Source organism: Meriones unguiculatus, chromosome 11 (assembly GCF_030254825.1).
Source record: "Meriones unguiculatus strain TT.TT164.6M chromosome 11, Bangor_MerUng_6.1, whole genome shotgun sequence".
NCBI lineage: Eukaryota > Metazoa > Chordata > Mammalia > Rodentia > Muridae > Meriones > Meriones unguiculatus.
Genome location: NC_083359.1, coordinates 85831355 through 85855040, shown reverse-complemented (window position 1 = coordinate 85855040; position 23686 = coordinate 85831355). Strand labels below are relative to the sequence as shown.

At 43.0% G+C, this 23686-nt stretch overlaps 1 protein-coding gene across 1 annotated transcript in view; it reads right to left on the bottom strand.

Moving 5' to 3' along the window:
• Window positions 1-7660, bottom strand: part of Dpt (dermatopontin) — a 28074-nt gene extending 20414 nt beyond the window's left edge. The window contains exon 1 of the mRNA XM_021639416.2: window positions 7297-7660. Coding sequence (XP_021495091.1) covers window positions 7297-7601 — 305 coding nt within the window. The 5' untranslated portion in view covers window positions 7602-7660. The remainder of the gene's footprint in view (window positions 1-7296) is intronic.
• Window positions 7661-23686: the final 16026 nt, after the last annotated feature.

Genomic DNA, 23686 nt, shown 5'->3' with positions numbered 1-23686 from the left:
GTCTGGGATGAGCAGACAGGAAGAACAAATCGAGGTGGGAGGTGGGCGGTGTGGGATGGGGGTTGGGGAGGGGAGTTCAGGTGGGGTTTTCTTTCCTTTCTTTTGCTTTTTAAGTGTTCTGTGAAGTTTTACTTCTCCTCTGACCTCTGCTAGCCCCGGGTTCAAATGTGTAGAAAGTCCAGCTTCTCGGCGAAATAAAACAAAACCTCTTTAAGTTGGATGATCTATCTGTGCTGGTCTTGGACCACTTCACAAACACACGTGTAGTGTTTCGAGCTGTGGCCTGTCTCTAGCCCCGTGCTTCAGGGAGAGTAAGAGAAGTTTCGCCCGTATTCTACACCAGAGGCTGCCCTGTCTGTGTCCCTGCCCTGTGGGAACCATGTGACCACAGCCTTCTCAACTCTCCCAAACTTCGTTCCATTCCCCAGAGTGAGTAACTGTAACATAGAAGCAAGCTTTAGCTTTTAATTCTGTTTTTTTCCTGGAATAATTCCTTGGTTATCATTAGCCACTGAAAACACAAATCCACAGAACGTTAGAGTCTCCATTACATCTTTCAACAAGTGTTTATTAAAGCCTGCTCGGTGCTCAGCCTGGTCTTCTTCTTGGGGTACTGGTATTGACAAGCAGATACTCTGATGGTGGAGACATTTTTAGAGAGAAGCAGAGTGGAGCAGGACCATGACAGAAGAGCAGAGAAGTGGGAGACTGGGTAGGGACAGCAAGGTAGCGCCCTGGTAAAGTAATGATGAGGTAGGGATATAAACCTAGATGGAGGAGAAGGCTGTTTAATCTAATAAAAAAACTTTTAATTTCTGCATTTTTTTAAACCTATAATCTTTGGTGCATCCAGGAGGAATGGTTAATGCTGAGCTCCTCCAACAAGACAATGCAAAAGCCTCTGGGAGTAGATTACCAGAGGGGAACAGGAGTTTCCGGCCTCTAAGTTTTACACTTCTAATTCAGATTGATGTCTTCCTTCCTTGTGATGTATTGATGCAACCATCACGCATTTCATTTCAAACAGTCTTCACCCAGCTGCCAGCAGTGTGTCAGTGCAAGCTTTTGAAGATAAATACCATACCACTTTTCTTCCTGCTATAACAATGGGGGCATAGATGGTCTTTTAAAATAACGTCCGGCTATATGCAGTCTGCTGTCTTCCTGCTGTTCCTGGGTAGGAGTTCTGCCACCTGACTCCAGGCTTTAGGCCTGCTAGACTATCTGTCTGCTAGGGAGTCCTGTTAGGCAGAAAGACCTACTGTAAAAAGCAGTCAGCAGAGACTACTCAAAGGGCCTCTGAGGGGACCCAGCTTCTTTTGTGAGGAATCTTTAAATCCTGAAAGTTTCAGACTATGCAAGCACAGTAAAGCAGGCTTAATGGTGGGGGCTCATGATTATCGGTTATTAAAATACTTTTTAACCTATTGGCCTAATGCCCCCCTAATACCTATTAAATTGTGACAAATAGCCAAGATGCTTAATAGCGTACATTTAATATTTACAGATCTAACTGAATCATATGCTCCAGAAGGCCACATGTCCTGTCACTCCAGTTTTGTGATTTACCAGCTGAGTGTGAGCCTCTGTGTTCACTGAGTGTTCCTAATAGTAATCAGGAATGACCCTTCAGAAGGAGTCACATGGGCCAGGCGTTGCACTAACACGGAACCTGTGTTAGTTATTTTAATCATCAAAGCAGTTCTGTGAAGTGGGCTAAAATAGCTAGCATTACCTTCCTTGCTTTATAGGTGCAATGCGATTTTGGAGACGTTAGATGTAACACACACACACACATACGTTTTAAAATTTCTGTTTGGTTGGTTGTTTTTGTTTTTCAAGACAGGGCTCTCCTGTGGAACAGCCCTGGTTGTCCTTAAACTCACTCTGTTGACCAGGCTGTCCTCAGACTCACAGAGATCTGCCTGCCCCTCCCTCCCGAGCACTGGGACTGAAGATGAGTGCCTCAATGCCTGACATCATTTAACCTTTTTATGATAACTTACAGGACACGTTTCTGTTGATGCAGAAACGGAGGACCTGAGAGGGGAAGGACTGCACGCACGCACGCACGCACGCACGCCCTTGCACACCTACTCACACGCGCATCCTAAGGTTTTTGGCTCCCTGGAAGACGTTTATTGACTGAGAAGCTGACATCATCAAGTACCCAGACGGAGGCAAATCTCACGCCGAGAAAAGTGAATTTTGCCATCCAACCCTCTTAAGAAAAAGAAAGAAGAAGTATCAAGTTCCCCCAGACAATTGATTCCCAGCACTTAGAGTGACCTAGATCGGAAGCTGGCAAGAATCCTAGATCTGCTACAACCCTGTGCTCCACCCTCCACCTTGTTGTCTTCAGAAGTTATTCTTATATGGAATTGATTGTTATTTTTAGCTCAGCGCTCAATGTAGTTTTATCTAAGAAAAAAATAACATGGAAATTTCAGACCCATCTGTGGCGCTGGGATGCAGGGCTTGACTGCTTCTCAGTCCCTGGCCAACAGCCGGCATCTCTTAATGCCTAGAACTGTGGTCCCTCATTAGGAAAACAAGGATACTAAATAACTTCCTCGCAGTACTTTTGTGGAGATCAAACACCATTAGCCTGTGAGTAACGCAAGGGCATAGATTTGTGTTATTAATCTTCACATTCTCACAGTCTAGCAAAGTCTTTAATAACAGCCACTGAATGGGCAAATGAACATATAAATGGCAAAAGCTATAAGCACCAAAGTGCCGCATGAATTAGGGCATGGGTCATCCAACTTTTACTTACTCTGATGATTTGTTGACTTTCCAGGTGCTTGACTCTCGTGGCTTTCATTCCTAACTTAGGTTGGAAGAAGACTGGGCTACATTCTCTGCAAGCCTCCTCCCAGGCTTGGAAATCTTGGATACTGTTACATTGTGTTTGTCTTTGAATTTGCCATCATACATTTAACCGGCCCGAATTCTCATTTTTCAACTTTTCACTTTGAAATCATTGTAGATTAAAAAATGACTCATGTCTGCCCTCACCCAGCTTGTTAGCAGAACCCTAAATTCTAGAAATTATTGTGATTTTACCAGTTTTCCTATTAATGTCCTTTTATCGGTGTAGGATCAAGCCAAGATATTATTCAACATTTAGTCCTTATGCCTTTTGAAACAAAGAGTTTACTATGAAATATTTTAGTTTACGGAAATGTTAAAATCATAGGAGAATGTAAATCTAATAATGAGTTCGTCTTGTGGTTACGATGTGAGTCAGCCATGCTCTGTACATGTTTCAGAGATTCTTAGGGAAGCTTAAAAGGCCACCAAGCATGTTGTGGATACAGTAAGCCAAAATGAAATGTTGGACTCTGTCTTGTAAATATGGAAATAACAGAAATCAAAGACATAAGCAAAACGGTTTTCCCTGTGGGAACATCTTCCTTGACAGTAACAGAGATACTGGTTGGGCTTTGGACTGCCTCAAGCACAATTAGACTGATTTGGCTTTTCTGTATGTATGTATTGTGGGCTGGTTGTGTGCTAGCATTATTCTAGGAACTGGCCATGCAGTGGTGAACGAGACAAAGTTCACAAAGCTTATATGAAATGAGAGATACAAATAATAAGGAATCACAGATCTAGCAGTAAGTCTATTCAGAAAACAGCAAGTTGAGGGTAGAGAGGAGGAAAGACATGGATTTAAAAGAAGTGAGCACTGTGCCCTTTGAAATACTAAGAACTACAAATTGGGACACTGGTCTGCACCGCCCAGCACATAGCAGATCGTGGAAAACAAAGCTCCTGGGCAGCATGTCTAGTTTTAGACTTACATTGATGACGACATAGCTCTGTGGAATAGTTGTCCTTTCTTCTCCTTCCAGTTATGTGAGTTGTCATTAATCAATTATAAAAATTCAGCTCTAATAAAAATAGATGATTTAAAATGTCTTTGCAGATTCTCTGAAGTACAAGGAGTAGAAATGGTACAAATATATAGAACATTCTACCTCCAAATACAGACGTCACAAAAACCCGGTTAGCCCAATACACATTTCGTCAAATTCCGCATTTACTAAATCCTTATTGACTGCCCCCAAACAAGACCTTAACGTGCCAAATGTTTGTCTTAGGTGTGGATTTATTTTAGAATTCTCTTCTTCTTCTCTTATAAGCATCATGCTTTTTCTCCTCTCTTCTCTCATTTATTCTTTCTCTCCCATCCCCCACAACTTCAGGGTGGAATTAAAGAAAACTATAGAGATAAGAGACAGTACAGCTGGGAGGCATGAAGAGTCCTAGCTCAGAGAACCTTCCACCATAAGGCAGTTCAGACTCACTACAACTTGAAATTTCATCTAGCTCCTCACAAGACTTGTGTGTCCCACAGTATTCGCTAATCACAGTGAGAGGAATCCCCTGAGAACACCGAAGTCCTGCCTCCGGGGAGGCACACAGACTCATGAGGGACCAGTTAAGGCCTCCTGGAGGTATCAGTGGTGGAAACAGGCACCCAGCTTTAGGATGCTTTATTCAAAACCATGGTTTTCAGCACAGACACAATGAGTAATAGCACTCATTAGCAAGTTTTCTTCAGCAGATCCTATGTATGGTCAATCTTATGTTTGTCCCTCCCACCTCCTAAAACAAACCTGAAAGCTAATTTACTTACACAAGACAGCCGAATTTCAGAAAACTCATCGAGAACTCTTCCCCAGAGCAGATGAAAAGCCTGCAGCCAGTCTGGGGAGATGTAATTCCTCCCCAGCCTGTGAACAATTTCTTTCCTTCCAGATTTTTCACTGAGACTGGAGTCTAAACACAAAATCATAATTGCCTAGGAGAAAAATGCCTGGGGAGTAATTGGTACCAGCTCTGGGGCAGCTGGGTCCTGTGGTAAAAAAGATGTTTGCATGTCCATGACTTTCTAGCCTGGGATTGGGAGAGATGCGGAGAAGGAGACAATGGAGGGTGGAAGGAGCGCAGCAAAGATATTAGATTCTGTACATCAAAAATGCAGAGGAAGGTGAGGGGAGAGGAGAAAGATATCTCACCAGTCAATTTCACACTAATCTCCCTTGGGCCAACTCCCCCCAACAATCACTTTTCCTTCCTTCCTTCCTTCCTTCCTTCCTTCCTTCCTTCCTTCCTTCCTTCCTTCCTTCCTTTTTTCCTTTTTTCCTTCCTTCCTTCCTTCCTTCCTCTCTCTGTCTCTCTCTTTCTTTCTTTCTTTCTTTCTTTCTTTCTTTCTTTCTTTCTTTCTTTCTTTCTTTCTTTCTTTCTTTCTTTCTTTCTTTCTTTCTTCCCCTCTTCACATACTTTGAGAGTTCATGGCAACCAGAGGAGGCAAACAGGCATGTTTGAAACTCAACAGCCTTTGGCTTCTTTCCTTAGCTGGGTGAACACAAGTTTTATTTCAAGAGAATGCAAGCAACTCTGAAGGGAGCAGCTGCTTTGTGGAGCCTGTAGAGAGTGCAAAGTCTGAGGGTTCATCCTCCGAAGAAGGCAGCAGAGAGACAGCTGAAGCCTGGCCTAAGGTCACACCACATTTTGTCATTAGCATCAGAACCAAAAATGCAGCTTCTGACCCAGCCCAAGGCTCTTCCCATAGGAGATGAGCAATCTTCACTGAGTGCTGTTCGACCTGGTTCTAACAAGCGGGTTAGAAGGAGGGTCCCCTGGAGTTGGGGGGTGGACTGGGCAGACAGTTGCAACTAGGTCATTTCCACCCCCGAAGCCAGGCAATTAGCCTGTCTGCTGGGACACAGTGGGGTCTGTCCTGGAGACAAGCTTGCTCTCTGAGTCATCGATGTGTCTGAAGGGGGTCTGGGTCATTGAACCCAGAGACAGAGAGGGGGGAGGATGAAGGCCTCTGCAGTTCCTCAGTCTGCACCTGCTCGTGTGATTTGCTGTCTCCACAGGCGGGCAGGCCCTCTCCTCAGGAGTGCTAATCAAACTGACACCCACCTGGCCTGGGCTTCCGCTGAGTTTAGATACCATCTTCTCCCAGGATGGCAAACTAGACTGAGTTCTGGGACCCTGGCTCTGCTGACAAGAGTGGGCTCACTCTATGTGGTTTTGAGGTGTTGTTTGTTTGTTTGTTTTTTAAGCTGAGACTTTATGGATCCAGTGCTTGTCTTCCTAGCTGAGGAAAACCAGCTTATCTCCAGACCACAGTTTGCCTACCTGCAGCATGATTTATAGACTTGTTTTACACCTTAAATGAGATAATTGTGTAGAGTGCTTGGGGTGATGTGCGCTCAGGGCAGTTCTCCCAGAATAAGGCCTGCTCTTCTCTTATTCATGCCCCCTTCTGTTCAGCTGCTTCACTCCTCTCTGCCATTTTCTCCTGGATGGCTGGGAGTGGCACCACTGACTGACATTTTAAGTTAACAGCTTTCAGCCTCTCACTCCATCACCTCCCAGCAGGAGCCCCCCCCACAGCTGTCTTGCCCAGCAGATAGCATACCTGGCAGCCTTCTGGCTGGAATGCCTCCTCCCGCAGACTGCTTCTCCTAGGGTCAGCCTTTATCCTTGCCCCGAGCCCTGAAACCAGGGCTCCATTCAGAGAGCTGTGAATGACTGGCCTAGCCATCCCTGGCTCTTGAGATGGGCTTCTGACCAAATACCAGGGCAGGACAGAACCTCTAAAAACCTTTGGTAAACTATAACCTGGCAACAGAGGCTACTTTAAATTCAAGAGAGAGGAGAGGAAGAAAAAGGGATATGAAGAGGGAGAAGGAGAAGGAGAATGAGATTGAAAACACACAGAGAAAGTAGTAAAAATTGACAGAGCTTATTTCACCAGAACAGCAGAGAGCTACTTAATTTCACTCTGTTTGCTTCTGTTTCCTAGCCTTTCCTACCCAGTCGCATACTCTAAATCAACATTTCTCAGGCTATTGGTGCCAAGGACCTAACTGTTTATTTTCTTCCAACTGTCCCAGAGTTGTAATTTTGGAAAACAGTGAATCATTACAAAACGGAAATGGTATTCCGATGCTCACTTACTGTAAGTTCCTCAAGAATTTTCAACTTTTGTAGTTTGCTAAACGTTCTGCAGACACACATCCAGCCTGCAGTCCGCACACAGCCCAGCAATGGCCCTTGAAGGGATAGAACCAGAGAGGTCTATTTTCCGTGGACATATTCTGTCCTTGCTTTTCACCTTATGAGGTCATCTGTAGCACAGCAGCCCTGCACTCCAGGGCACTCGGTAGCAAGTTTAGGATGTGCCCAGTGCTATTCCTCGAGGACCAAACTTCCCCCTAGAGTACATGCCCGGATGCCCCCATCCCACGCGCCCTGGCTGCCCCTTACCATTCCATGCCAGCCCTGTTGATCTCCTCCCACCAGCATTCCGTGGGCTCCCCAAGGCTTTGGGGGGTGGGCATGCAGGCATAGTTCCACTGTCTGTCAGAGCCTTCCTTCTTGCTAAAGATGCTCCGCACAGCTACAATCACTTGCCCGTGAGGGCACTGGTAGCTGAAGCCTTGGCGGTTTAGGTTCACCCAGCCATCGTCACCGTAGTCCTGGTAGTGCTGGTACGGGTACCCGTAGTCACCATACTGGCCCCAGGCTGTGGTCACCAGTGGCAGAAACACCAACAGAAGAGTGAGGTCCATACTGCCCTGCCCCTGGCAGAAAATGTCACCCTGAGTTTGCTGGGCTGGCTTTTATATGGCTGCGGCTGACATATGGCTCCCAGATGTGGGAGAACTGGATCCAGCTGCAGTGTGTCATTGCTCAAGCAAAAGCGTTTCCACGCTGAGAAATTGGCTTTGCTTGAGTCCAGCTTGTTTTAAGGTGGAATTCTAGGAATATGCAAGGAACATGGAAATCAAGGAAACTCCCCAGAGAATCACTTCACAGAGAGGGTCCTGTTCCAGTTGCTCCTCTCTGCTCAGAAACTCCAAGAAAGACCCCTCAGCTGCCCACCGACCTCTCATCTCCTGGCATCCCAACCCTCTTTCTCACTCCCCTCCGCACTAGCAAGCCCTGTATCTGATATACAGCTTAGCCTTCTAGAATCATATGTATATCCAGGTGGTGATTTCGAAATACAAACAATGGTAAGTTAAAAGGACACAATTTTTAGATTCTGGCAAACCTAGGTGCCTGGGTTTCTTTCAAGTTCTTAGCTGAACATCTCTTAATTTCGGGTAGAAACAGATGTATCACTTTTCAGGTCTATTGACAGAATTCCCAGCTTGCATGTAGAAGTCCTATGGGTCCAAGCAGAGAGCAGCTGAGTGTCATCTCTGGGCTTAAGCATCTGCCTGAGCTGTTGAAATTGATCCCTTCAGCTCTAGCTTAAGTAAATAGGCTCAAATGACGATAACTTTTTATCTGTTGGTACTTTCTACTTTACATTAACTTTTCTTTTTGTCGGGATAGACTGTATAAGATAAAAGCCAGCTTTTCAACTGTGCGCCACACGGTTCTGTAGCCAGCACCAAAATCAAGCCGTAGGCTAGACTGGACAGCCCAGAGCATCTCTTCATATCCCTCCACATCCACGTCTTTCCCAACACTTACTTCTGGTACCCAACAATCTGTTTTCCACCCCTACAGTCTTGCCTATTCCAGATGGTAGATAAAGGGAGTCATGCTATGCGTGTCATTCTCTCTGCTGGCCCTGCCCTGGGGACTCATCTGCGCTGTGTCAGTAGCTCACCTCTTTTAGCCGGAGAGAAAGGTTCCACAGTATGGGTGTCCCATGCAAATGTGCCATGTGTGAAACACCTCCAGTTTGTACAAAAAAAATATGTATAAGTACTTATGACTAGAGTTGCTGTAAATGCACGGAGGGTTTTGGGTGAAGTTTTTTCTTCATTTCACTATGGTAAATACTTTAGACTGGGATTTCCAGGTCATTGGGTAAGAATGTGCCTAACGTTAAAAGAAGCTGCCTGGTATACCATTGAACCACCCTGCCCAAAAATTACTTTCCCTTTTAAATTTTGGTCATCATAATAAGTCATTATAATAGTGACAGTTTGGTGTGGATTTTTTTTTTTTATATCTTGGCTAATGATTTTGAAAATTTTTATTCCTTTGTTTATTGGTATGGTACAAATTTTTTCATGTCTTAGCTATTCTAGTATTTTTAATCATTTGGGCATTGCTTTATAACTTTTTTATTTGCAATTATTTTATTGACAATAGATTTTTTTAAATACAATATATTATGATTATGGTTTCCCCCCCTCCAAATCCACCCAGACAACTTCCCCACCCATTCAAATCTATACCGTTTCTTTCTCTTTGTCATAGGGTACAAATAGAAATCTAACACAAAACCCAACAACAATAAAATAAAATTAGATAAAATAAAACAACAAACCAGACTAGGTCAAAGCAAACAAATAAACAGGCAAATAAAAGAAAAGGAGCCAGAGGAAAAGTTCAAGAGACACATACAGATGCAGAGACACACACATTTGCACACACAGAGACCTCACTTGGCATGTTCTCAGGTACATAGCATTTCCTGCCGCTCATCATAGCTTTCCCTGAAGACTGACGATATCTGAAAACCCGATAAATCTCGTTCAAATACACTTTGGTCCTAGATCCATTATATTGTAGCCTTGCTGGCGTCTACACTAAAAAATGAGTTTTCCAAATGGTTTGCATTTACACTATTTTTAGCTTGATTTTTGAGAATTTCATACATGAGTACGGATTGCATCATTTCTACACCAGTTCCTTCCTCCCCAACTCCTTCTGTGCCGTTCAACTCCCTCTCAAACTCATGACCTCCTGTTCCATTATTATTACAGTTTACTGAGTCCATTTAGTTTTGCTCCTTTATGTTTAGAACCAGCAGCCAGCTCATCACCTGGCAGTTTGTTAAGAACGCAAACTCTCTACGCTCCCTCAATTCCACGGCCCAGACACTCTATGGATGGAACACAGAAAAGGGCATTTTAAGAAACACTGCCCTGCCCCCGGAAGGCCTGATGCATGCTGAAGTCGGAGACCTCATACTGTACCCAAATTCACCCTGTTGGAAGAATACAGCAGCGCAGAAGCCTCTCTGATGCTGCTCAGTCATCATGACTGGCGCCCAGGCTCACAACTATTGAGCTTCTCCTCAAAGCTGAGGAAAACCAAAACATTTTCCCTTCGAGCATTGTAGTTTATTGTCCTGAAGACTATTCCAACGTGGAGAAAGTTTCTGCTTTTCTCACTTCTGTGCAATGACAGGGCATTAATCATTCTTCACTGACAATAGCTTTATCAGCTCAGAGCCAGGAGCCGGCGGGGACTGCAGACAGGCCTTGCTTCATTGAATTCGTATATTTGATCTCCGCACTTTCCCTGTGTTTAGCCATTCTCTTATGTCTTGTTTCTGCCCTAAAATTTATTACTCCTTGTTTACAAAGTCTAAAAGCATCTTGCTTTGGACATTTTTCCAGACTTCACTGTCTTGTGGAAATTTCCCATAGACACATTAAGTTAGTAAATCTTGTATGTCTCTTCTCTTGTGAATATGCCTTAAGATAATTTATAAACAGAACTAAAGATCTAGGGTAGGAACTAAGGTGAAGAGAGAGGTGAGGTTTCCTTCCTTCATATTCCTAATGACTTGGGATGCTTTGAAGAGATGTATCCAAGGGACATTCAAGAGACTACACAAGTCTTATCTTTGGCTCCTCTTTCTCCTTTTTCTTTATTTCTTATTTATTAATAGATTTATGGAGATCTAATTTGGATACCACCAGTAAAGGTATATTACTCAATGGTTGTTAGTATATAGTCAAAAAATTTTATAACCACCTTGAGAGCCAGTTTGAGGCCATTTTAATCACCCATCAAGAAATCCTAGACCCATTGGTAGCCACTGTTTATCTTCAACTCTTCAGCCCAAGGCAACAAATAATCTCCTTCTATTTCTATGAATTTTTCTATTCTGGACATTTCAGTAGAATCATTCATGTGATGGTTCATGACTGAATTCTTTCACCTGGTATGTTTTGAGGATTCATCCAAGTTATGGCATTTACTTCCTCCTTATTCTACTCGGTGGATATCTGAGTTTTATTTATCCCTTCATGATGGCGGCAGGCATCTTGTTGTCTCCACTTCTTGACTCTTACACTGGGCTAATGGTAATGTTTAACCTGATGAGGACCTACCAGAAGGTCTTCCAAAGCAGCTGCATCATTTTACATTCCTAACAACAGATGATGGTTTCAGTTTCTCCATATCTTCGCCAACACTTGTCATTGCATGAGTTATAGAAGCTGTAGAAACCCACAAGCACTTTTGTAATACATTTTTTGGGCCTGAATTCACTCTAATCTGGCAGTTACTTTGTGCATGAGCCATTGCTTTTATCTTGTGGAACCCACCATTCAAGCCACTACCACTGAGGTGTAAAATGTGCATACAGAAGGCAATGTGAGAATGGTGAGAGCTGATACCAAGAAAAGAGAGTAAGAGATGTAGAATAAGGTAGGCCAACTATGCACTTGATATTTCCTTTCTATGTGATAGACCAATCACTCTTCCAACAGTTAGATGATAAGTATTTTGTGGGTGAGAAAAACAAGGTAAAAAAAAATCACTAGTAACTTGTCTCCCATTTAACAGGTACAACATTGCACAAAGAGACTTGAAATGATCAGTTTGGGTCTCCTAGTGAGGAGATTTTTTTTTAGTACCCCAGGTATTTAACGATCAAAATAGTCCTGAAAAGAGGAGGGATTCCTGGACTCGGATTTCTCAGAGCAGAATCCCTGTAAGAAAGCTTAATGACCTTGCAACAGGTTTCTCCACTTCAGCGATACTGATACTTTTCACCAGATGAATCTCTGGTGTGGACGACTTTGAGCATCGTGCTTAAAAGTGGGATTTTCAGGACCATGCCTGGCCTCTACCAATAAGATTTCAGTTACATTCCTATTGCCCCCATTGTAACAACCAGAAGTACCTCTAAGTATTCTCAAAAGTCTCTTGGGAGACAAAATTATCTCTTATTTCGAATCATTGAATTACAAAGTCAACTACTGGCAACTAAGAAATGCTAAGAGTGGGAGATATAGTCTTCCCTCAGGGAAGAGCACAGTTACTCAAAATGTTACTCAAATGATCAGCCCTGAAAACACACATGCAAGTAACATTATCCAGACTTAGCAGGCTACATTAAGGACTATGTATACAGGTATACATATAACATACAACAACAATTTTTAAATAGGGGGTCTACGAATTTGAAAGAGAGCCAGGAGGTATATAGGAGAGGGATTAGAGAGAGAAAAAGGAAGGGGGAAATGACGCAATTTTATTTTAATCTAAAAAGTAAAGAAAAAATGATTGTTCTGAGAATCCTATTAAATAATAGTCTTTCAAAGACTTTGTAAACGGTAGAGCTTGATACAAATGAAGGCTGGCATTCTGACCCCCGAGAAACACTAGGCACTGGAGTTAAGGGCATCATCTAGCAAATCAGTGTAATGAGCAAGCCTGGGGCTGTACAGGGAAGCAGGGCGTTTAGGGAATGAACAAAGCTGCGATGATACAGTTTTGTCATTCTAAGAGGTACCATTAATCACACGGATGAGTATGATTGCAGAGGTGTCTGAGAGCAGGCTTCCAGGGCGAGCCGTGGTGAAAACTGAACTGAGCACTAAAGGGCGAGCATGATAGAGGGGAATTCAGGAGGCTCTGGAGCAGCGGGGAGATGCAGAAGCCATTTTTCTGGAGGAGAGGAGCCAAGACTGTCCAAGAGTATGTGTTGGAGTGGCTAGTGATATGAAGTCAAGTTAGCTAAGACGCTGCTTGACTAGATGTCTGGGATCTGTGAAGATGAATGGAGGCCAGAGATTGACAGATGTGTGGAGATCCTTGTTTTAGGAAACGCAGCGTTTTCAATGGAGAAAACAAGATCACAATGCCGAGTATAACCTGAAGCCTGTGATGAAAAACACGGTGACAGAATGTCCTAAAAAGAGATCTGGATTCAAGAATGGAAAAACAGGGAGCGATACTATTCAAACAGAAAGCAAGCATGTGATGCCACTCCGTGACAAATCTCCTAAGCCGAAGTCATGTTTACAATAGCTTAAGCTTAAAAGTGTATGAATAACAACAGTACCTTTCATGTGTGTATTATATTATATAATACGTATAGGAACCACACAATCCAGCAAACACTAGAGAACTGAGAAATATTTATTCTTTTCTGGGGTTAAAAATGTGATCCCAGTTCATATTTGTGCTCATAGACACACACACACACACACACACACACACAAATCTACCTTTGATTATTTCCATTTAGTCAATGTATAAGCACAGGCTTTGAGAGGTGTGGTGATGTCCACAGTTAGAGAACAGTGGGTGAGGAGGTCTGCACATACAAACCCATGCCCCAAGTACAAAATGAGATCTCAAAACACCCTCCCATACATTTTTTTGATAATCAATTCCAATGAATTAGGTAAGTCTCCCGGGGGATGAGACATTTTGATATTGGGTGAATATCTCCTATTTACCAATTTCTACCCTCTGATTATCCTGAAGATGAGGTGGTTGGGGGCCAGGAGTTCCTGGAAGAAGCATCTGCCCCCAGGGAGGCCAATATTTCCATGATGTCACTGGTTTGGTCTCCCACCACTGTCTCTGTTTATAGGGTACACTAATCTCATCTAGCTTACCTTTTAACTGAGCCCAGCACTCACATTCCTGACCCTTTATCTAAGATATATGCTCATTCTCCCATTGCTTTAGCTATTCTTTTGCATATCTTTTCTGTATTATATTTCATGTCAGTGGGTTTAAAATATGGTACCAGAGAATCTTCCTGTCTTTACCAGCCCTACCCCCTATAAGACTCTCACCCAAAAGAATTGAAAATCACAAACCACCTCACAACCCTGGAGAGGTACCCTTAAGACAGTTTACTAAGGCCCTGATCAGCCCTAGTGAAATGCATTCCTTCAGCTGGGGCCCAGAAATCTGCCTTTTTAATGAGCTCTGTGGTGGCTGTTAGGCACAGGAAGGTCTAGGAAGGCAGGCTAAGGTGCCTGTTCATTTCCCGAGAGCGTTTCTGGTCTTCCCAGTTCAAGGCAGAAGGGGGACTGGCTTCTCTGCCAGTGTCCCTGCTGTTGGTCAAAGTATAGGCGTCCCTGTGGCTTTCGGGAGCAGGCCACCTGTCTCCTGCTCACACACACCCACGCAGCGACAGAGGCAATCGCTCAGCCTTCCTCCTGTCCCCGTCAACAGCCTGGAGCCCGGCACACTGCGCATTAATGAGTCTTATTTTCTGCCCAGGCTTCTTCAAATGCTGCAATATTAACACCTACCGAAATAATTTAACTCTACGTCAGTAGGCTGCCTCCACCTAAGAAAGAGAGACATTTCTACTGAGAGAAGTTTCAACACCCCACCCCCACGTGTGCCTGTCTAGGCGTACATTTCTACTCACACGTACATGCCCATGCTTAACTCTTATCATAAAAATTAAAAGACACAATCCATGTAGAGTGCTTAGGACAGACACTAAAACACAAACAACAACAACAAAAATATGTCCATTTCTTCCTCATCCCTTCCCTGGACTGTGTCCTGGGAGGCTATTATGGGTTCTTTGTTCTCTGTTGTCTTCTAGCTCCCGGGTGGGCTTGGTCCATCAGAAGCCCGGTCAAACAGAAGCGCAGGAGGTGGGGAGTCCCGCTGGGCTTCTCCTGGCCCTCTCTGTACTCGGGCCTGGGTTGGCAGTGCCTAGGTAGGTCTTCCTGCAGCCTTGGATGTGGTCGACAGGCCTATCCTTCTTCTGGGTTCCCGATGCCCTGCTTTTCTCCACCTAAGGAGTGAAGGAGTGCTTATGGATAGCGCTGACTTTGCAGTCCTGACCCATAAAACTCAGGACTTTTAGCCTCCGCTCAAATCCAAGCTGTTGCCATCTTTTCTCTCAAGAAGCCAGAGATAAAATACACAGTGAAACTGCCTGATCCATCCTTGTCTTAGTTACTATTCTATTGCCATGAGGAGACACCAGGACCAAGGAGACTTAAAAGCGAAAGCGTTTGACTGGGGGCTCGCCCACAGTTTCGGAGGATGAGTCCATGACCATCACAGTGGGCAGCTGGACAGCAGGCAGTCTGGTGAGGTGCTGGGGCAGCAGCTGACAGCTTAGAGTCTGTCCTCAAGTGGGAGACGGGGGTTTGGAGGATAGACTAGTCCAGGAGTGGTCTTTTGAAACCTCAGAGCCTACCCCAGCAGCATCTCTCTGGGAGGTGCAAGGCCACACCTCCTGATCTTCCCCCAAACAGTCCACAAACCTACTGACAGAGCATTCAAACATATGAGCCTATGGGGGCTGTGCTCATCCAAACCACCACAGTTCTTAAGCTCTTGGTCAGGCTTTAAGAGTCCTTACTTCCTTGTGCCTGGAAACCTTCCTGAACAAAACACACCACGCCTACCTGCATGCTTCTGGTAGTGTGTCTAGCTGTTGGGCACACTTTCCTATTGGCTTTTTAGGATGTCACCCTCACACTCTCCAAGGAACACAACATCCCAGCTTTACAAGTGAGAGCACTGATAGTTGAAAGGAAATCTGTTCAAGGCCACCCAGGTAGCAGACAGGGTCTGTTCTGAAGTGTGTTAGGACACAGGGCTTGGGCTCTCAAAATGAATATTCTCTTAGGATTGGGGGAGTGGGTCATTCCGGAAACTGTCTTTGAATCTTCCCAGGCTCCAGTCACACACTGCTGCGTGTGTGACAGGGCCCGTGACAGGGCCTGGAAAATGAGAGCAGTGATGAATTTTTCTCTTCTCCGCCTGGATTTCCCTCCCTCCTAAGAACATGCTCCACCTTTAGATTCCCCAGGGAAGCCTTCCTAACTTGCTTGATTCAGAAAACCCACCACCTCACACTCTGTACAAAAATCTCACTTCACACTGTATACAAAGCCCCACCTCACGCTACGTACAAACCTGCTTCCGAGCCTTTATCGTAGTTGCAGTTCTCTACTCATTCATGGAGTGGTGTGATACCGTCTGATACCTTAGACTGTAAGCTCCACGGAGGCCAGCGCTGTGTCTGTTTATACACATTGCATTTTCCAGGCTACTGTACTGTTCCTGGCACACTGTTGACATTTAGTAAATATCAGTTGTCCGCAGTCCTGTGAGGTGAGATCACGTTCAGTCTTTCAAATCTACAAACACCCCATGGATAAATTATATCCTGTGCCTCCAGAGTTACAAAATTTAGAATAAGAACTAACTCTGAAAGGACAGATTTTTCGGACTCACCATTGGGTGACAAGTGACTCCAGAATATCAGAGCAGACGCTGCCCACTGGGCTACACCATTTGAAAGAGGGGCATACCCTTGTTGTGTGCGCGCACTGTATTCCCGGGACTTAGTTCATAGATTGTCACATTGGTGGCAGACGCTGGATCAACGTCTTTCTTCGTGGGTGAGGCGGAAGGCCAATATAAGTGAAGGAAAGGCACCTTCTTAGCCTCTTTCCTCAATTCATATCTGCCTCCCCTCAGAAGTGCTTTTAGGAGTCACTGGAGCAAGGCTTAATATAACGAGACCTTCTGGCTAATGACGTTACAGAAAAATTAGCAACAACGGAGCCATGTGGCGGTATCAAAACTGAGAAGGCCTCGGGGAAGACACCGCGGTTCACGGGGTGAAGAGAAAAACTGCAGAAAGCACCAGGCTGTGTAGGCCACGGCAGCCAGTGGCTTCACACAGAGAAAAGTATCAAGTGGACAGAAATGCAAACCTTAACTTTTTTCAAAACAGTTAGCGTGTGTACTTGCATGCACATGTCATAGTGTGTATATAGAAGTCAGGGAACAACTTTCTGGGAGTTTCTCCTTACACCATGTGTCCTCAGCACCAAACTCAGGTCACCAGATTTGTACAGCAAGCACTGGTTTTGTTTGTTTGTTTGTTTGTTTGTTTGTTTTTTAAATCCACTGAGCCACCTCGCCAGCCTCTCCTTTTGGAATGTGTGAACACAATGACACAATAAACAGTGTCCTGTGACACTCTGTTTTCCTCTACTTGTGTGTGTGTGTATTATGTGTGTCTGTATGTATGTTATATGTGTATGTGTGTGTGTGTCTTGATAATGTATGTGTTATGGTGCATATGTATATGTTATGTGTATATGTGTGTTATGTGTAGATGTGTATGTTATGTGTGTGTAGGTATGTGTTGTATAATTCACAATCTTTAGTAGATAACAAGGCACTTTATTCTGATACTTTAAGAAAACAAATTATAAGCATATTCTTGGAATTTTAATTCTAGAGTTTGACTCTCTTGTATAGAGAAGCACCAGCTGTCCTTGCTGTCTCTAGGGTGGGGCACGCAGTGGCATTTAAGACACTGCAGCTGATAACACCCATGGCTTTATGAGGCCTGGTGCAGCGAGCTTGGATTAAATAACATCATCTCCAAATTTACGTTGACTTAGACACTCAGAATGTGACCTTCTTTGGAATAAGGACCTTTGCCAATATGATTAATTAGCAGGCTATGATTAAATATCATTGTGGATTTAGGGAGACCCCACAGGTCACCAATCAACATCCTTATATAAAGGGAGGTGATAAAAGGAGACACAGGGAGGAGGATGCTGGGAAAACTGACGCAAACTGGAGAAATGAGCCGGTAAGCCCGGGAAGCTTAAAAGATTACCATGCGCTAGAAATATCAAGAAAATAATTTTACCTTGAGGGAGAATGATCCCCATTCACTGCGCCATTACACGTATATTCTCCAGAATAGAGGAAAAAAAGTAAATTTCTGTTGTTTTGAGCCAAGAGGCTTATGGTGATTTGCATGGCAGCTCAAGAAGACTACTTCAACTTGATACTAGAATGTTCTGCCATGGTGGTAACACAGCGAGAAGACAGAGCCTTGCCAACCGTCTGGCCTTCCTCTCTACCACCTCGCCCATTCTCCCCCACCCTGCAGTGACAGACTACCGCAGCCTCAGCTTCCTGGCTGAGAAACTACACAAGCCAAAGGGATGGGCAGTGGGCTCCTGGGGAGGAGAGGCCCACACTTCAAGGAGAGAGAAGACGGAAGTAACGTGTAAGCGAATTCTAAAGGCACATTAAAAACCTCCCAGAGAGTTCCAGACTTCCAGTGGACATGCCCGCTGGTTGTCACCTCATGTCTCACCTCTTTCCTCACCTCTCATCCGTTTGGATTTGAAGTTCCTGGCTCTGATTTTAACAGGTCGTGGTGGGTAACAAACCTTGGGCAGGTTAATTAATGTCATTTTGTCTCAGTTTTCTCCCTTTGTCAAAGGGGAAAACCAACTCCTGAGAAATTAAATCAGCTAATATGTGAAAAATCACCCATTATAAGTGATAGGTAATGTATTTAATGTCGATTTTACATGGTACCTAGAAAATTAACTTAAGATATCAAACAGAGATGGGAATTTCCTCATTGACTCTTTGTCCATTGGGAGTGATCTAATAATTTCATGAATATCTTGTTTTAAAAAAAAATAAGAAGAACAAAGAAAGAAAGAAAGAAAGAGGCATGTAAAAAAAGTTATTAGTGAAAAAAAAAACAGAGAGAGTCAATATTATTTTGACACGTCTCAGTTCAAAGAACTTTTAGTAAAATCCCAGTAATCATAAAGAATGAGAAAAAGAAAAGTCTCTAGTTTCCTTTCTACAAAGGTAAATGGGCATTTGTCTGAATCCAGTGATCAAATCCATCGATATCAACCAATACCTGGATATAACACAGGCTGCTATTTGCATAGCTGTGTGCTTTGCACCATGCTGCCTTCTTCTTGCTCTTGATCATCTCCAGTCTTCACAATGGCCCTGTGATATCTTCTTTTTAAAATGAAAAAAAAAAAAAAGTCTCACAGACAATGCTACATAATCATACGAGATCACACTGGAATGGAGCATATGGAATGTGAAAACAAGAATTCTGACTTCAGATTTCACCACCATGTTCTTCTCTATAGAATGAGTCTGTATGGGTTTAGATCTCAAACTGTACGCTTACTGTGATGAAAGGGTTAATTGATTTTTGAGTATAGGGTGAAGGGTTAATTGATCTATGAGTATAGCAATAAGTCATCGGAAGTCAGCTTAACACTGTGTCCACTTAGTAAAATAATAGTAATATGTTCTCCTCTAGGTTCTATGACCTGTCTACTCACAGGTGTTGATAATGGCACCATATATAGGTTCCATCTTGTAAAGTGAACCTTAAATTCTATCAATCATTTAACGGTTGCCCCCATAACCTTTGTGCCAATATTGCATCCATGGAAATATTTTGTTAGTCCGGTCATTATTATAGCTCACAGGGGTTATAGCTAGGTACAGTTGATGAACATTATTCTCTCTGATAGCATGCATAGCCCCTTCCCATATTATGAAAGGTAAGAGCTGATGATGAAGCTTGTAGGACCATTCCAGCTTGACTTCTTCATGCTCTGTTTCTCAAGCATGGGGTGTCTTCAGCATCGGGGTCTTTCTTCTCAAGTCCTGGAAAGCAATCACAAATAATAACAATTACCTGTAAGATGTAATGTCTATGTAACCCCACTGGCCCACAGCTCCCAAAGAGGTAACCCATTCTCGGCATTGAAAAATTAAATTTGTTACACTGTGATGTTTGATAGGGGCCTTGTAACCCTGCAGTTCCATTTAAACTTTTTATGTATGAATATCCTTTAAGAAATGTCTGTAATCATAGGTTTACATATGAGTTGTGTTAGTGTTTTTTATTTTATAAAAAATGAGAGCAGTACTACTTGTTTTGAGGATTCCTGGTGATAATGGTTCTATTTCCATTTCTTTTATTGTCTGCTTACAGTCCAGCTGATATTCCTACTAATACTGAAAATATTAATACTAATATTAATACTAATATTAATACTAATACTAATACTGACATTTGAGAGGGTGGACCTAGGAATACTTTCCTTTCCTTTATTTCTCTTCATGCTTTATATCCTGATCCTCCTTAAAAAAAAGGGAGGGAATGACAGTATAATCACAGCTTAGGAATCAGAAATTCTTTGATCAGTTTGGGGAAACCTCCTTTTCCTCTATACTGAACTAGAGAGTTTGTAAATAAATCATTGGGACTTAAAAGCTAATCCCCATTTTTGGTGTTATTTGATGTCTCAAGTGAGTAAACACAACTTGAGTTTCAATTGTAAAAAGTGGGACAGTAATTTCCAGTACTCAAGATTATAAAGATTGTATCTGAAGTGTTCAGGCACCATGTGATAACCAGTCACCATTGAGAAGCACCCCTGTTGTTGCCGACTTTCATAGTTTCACCCTCTAAGTCTATTTCTCCTACTCATCCAGAAAACTTGGAAGTATAGGCTAGAAATCCTCTGTCTCCTGCCTCTCACAAACCTACTCAGAGAAGCAGATGTGTGGCAAAGTGAGGAGAAGAGCAGTTCTGGTGTTGGTAAGAACTGTCTTTGGTAGCTGAAATTATTTGAACTTTTAAGTTTGTGTTTACTTGGTTGTAAAGTATTGATAATAACAGTGGGTGCTTTATCGGGTGATTGTGAGCATACAATGGAAGGATGCATATGAAAATGCTACACACGTGAGTAGTAATCATGGTTCATATTGACTGTGCTAAGTGATAGGAGCTGCACTCAGATGCTTGATTCTTTCTGTAAATCTTCCTGCTCGTGCCAAAGGCAGTTTCTGTCTAGGATGCCAAGAGCATTGTCTTTGTGTGTTTTATCCTCCACATGAAAGTGTCTTGCTATTATGTGTTAAGATCAGGCTCTGTATGAAACTCCCCCAGACTGCTTGTTTCAGCTACAGGTTCCTCATATAGAAAAAAAAAAAAAAAGTCAAATGGACTGTTGAGTTGAATAGAAGTGATTAATTAAAGCAGAAAACTAATTTTGCAAATATAATAACTGGAAAGAAAGGTGCTATGTTCCCCAGAAGAACACCTCAAGTATCAAGAAACAAACTGTCTTTAACAGTCACCCTGGAATGGGGTGGTTAAGAAACTGGTGAAAAGTGAGAAGAAAATGAATCAGACATGTGAAACTTCCACTTTTAATGAAAATAGCTGGGAAGGTGTATGTGTGTGCTAAGATAAAACTGTGAGTCAACTTCTAGAGTCAATAATATTAAACACATTTCGAGAAGAGCATTAGTATAGATGAATTTGCCAGTTTTCCAGGGTTTGCCAGAAAAAGAGATCAAGATCACTCAAGCGCTGGAGGGTAATTTTTCAAGCCCAATGTCTTTCTGTCATGTAGCAGAAGGCATGTAGATTGCATGGGGTGCATATAAAACAATAAATATTCATCCGTGGATCATCCACGAGTGATTCTGATGGACTCACTACCATCTGTACTTACACGTGCAAGCAAGTATCCTTACGGTCAGGCTGGCAGAAGGATGTGAATGGCCTCCTGGGAGAAGGTAGAATTTAAACTTCTGCGTGTTTCCACTCAAACCACTTCTTGCTCATCTTTGAATTTTTTTTTCTTTGTCTTTGTACAAGATGATGATATGTAAGTGTCTCATGCCTGGAAGACCGATTGGGTGAGAACCGTAAAGTTTCAGAAATTAGGGCTAGATATGGGAGGGGACTTTTCCGTGGAATAGCAACAAAATAAGATAGCGATTCCTCAACACCAAGGTTTCAGAAGAGACCAAATATCTGCCACAGGTGCCGCGTCTGTGAACAGGATGAGATGTGGGAGAGAGGAAGGCAGGGCTTGCTCCAGCACAAACACGGCACCAGTCCTGAGAAATGCAGCATTTTGCCACCACAGTACCGCCTTTTCCTCAGCCTTAAAGAGCAAATTATAATTTAGAGCCAAAGCAACGTTGAAAAGGCTAAATTTAGGGCCTGTGGAGATGGCTCAGTGGTTAAAAGAACTGGATGTGCTTACAGAGGATCCAGGTTCAATTCCCGGAACCCACATGGCTCCTCACATCCACCCGTAACTCCAGTTCTAAGGAATCTGAGCACCAGGCAGGCACTGCTGTGCAGACATTCATGCAAAACACGTATGCGCATAAAATTAATTAATTAATAAAAAATAAAAAGACTGCTTTTCCTCCTAAAAGGACAAGGGGGTGGAGAGTGTTAAACACTTCTATTTCTCGCTTCTTGGAAAGCATAGACTTCTGTTTGTGCTTGGGCTCTGCCTGATGTTCATATGCAAGGTTAGGCAAGTCTCTTAGGCATTCAGATTTGACGAGTTAAGCTCGGAAAGGTTCTGCCCTGGGAAAATGGGATAGTTGATGGGGCACTACTTTGGTAGTTGCAGTGTTAGAAGAGAGGTATGTGTGTGTTCGGTTTGTGCCTTGTTTGAAAAGGGTGCAATAGCCTAAATCCAGTAGAACTCTGGGCTGCTAAGTTGGTCCTCTGATTGCTGTCTCCTATTGAGCCCATCCGTAGACTGTGGGTCCCACTCTAAAGCATTCTTTTATGATATTTGATGACTATGAATTCATGCCAAGAGCTGGTAAGACAAAAAGGACTCTGGCATCATACCTCAAGATATCAGATTTGGATTTAACATTCCAGAGAGAGTATCAGAATAAAAGTGAAAGAAATGTTAGCTTCTTAATTTTAATATACATGGTATTATAAAATTTTAATTAAATGAATTAAAACCATCACCCCTAGATTCCTTTCTCTGCATTTATAAATACTTTTTCCTAATGAATCACATTTTTGAAAAGGATTTCAAATCCTTTTCCCTAGGAGAGATATTTTGACCACAGACTAAATATGCACAAAGTAATCACATTTTGACAAGGACTGACATTCGCTTGTGAAGCCTCCTGGCTTGACTTGGCCACTCTGATATGGCCACTGCTTCAGAAAGTCAAGGATACGAATTCACAGACTGGCTGCTTAACAGACACGGTGCTGATTCAGTCAGACTCCTTCCTAAAATCTGCTTAGTGACCTGGAGCCCCTTAAGGATCATTCCGATGTGTCATGGGTGAGGCAGGTAGGGAAGAAGGGAGACAGTAGCAGGGTACAGGCCATCTTAACAGAAGGAGGCAGTGCAAGATGATGGTTCATTCTGAATGTCTTCATACAGGTACGTCATGTACTTTGATGATGCTCACTACGCAGCCCAGGCTTAGACTGAACCTGGGAATTCGTGATCATCCTCCCTAGGACTGGATACATGTATGGACAACCACACCCAAATGCATAAAAAACTCAGATTGTATCATTCAGTTATGTATTTTCACAGTCCATATCAGCATCTGGCCCACCATTTTTTCACCTTCCTCTCTTTATTTTATTATTTTGACAAGAACTGTCAGGGAGGAAGTAGAGATACCCGTCTATTCTAGTGGCTGAAAATCTTGAAGGTTCGGTGATAAGGTGAGTGAATGATGTCACACATAGTGTGTGTGTGTGTGTGTGTGTGTGTGTGTGTGTGTGTGAGAGAGAGAGAGAGAGAGAGAGAGAGAGAGAACAAGAAACAAACAACTAAGAACACCTGTGTTGAAATGAGACAAGAAGGAGGAGGAGGCTGGGGAAGAAAACATTTTGTCAGTTTCACTTCAAGTAATTCTAATCAGTTGACCAAAAAAAAAAACATGTACCACACTAGTCTCCGAATGTGTCAGTTATTTTATTTTGAAAACTTTTGCACATGGTAGGCAGTAGAAAAATATTTGTGGCATGAATGAAATTATCACCAACACCCCTGAGCCATAT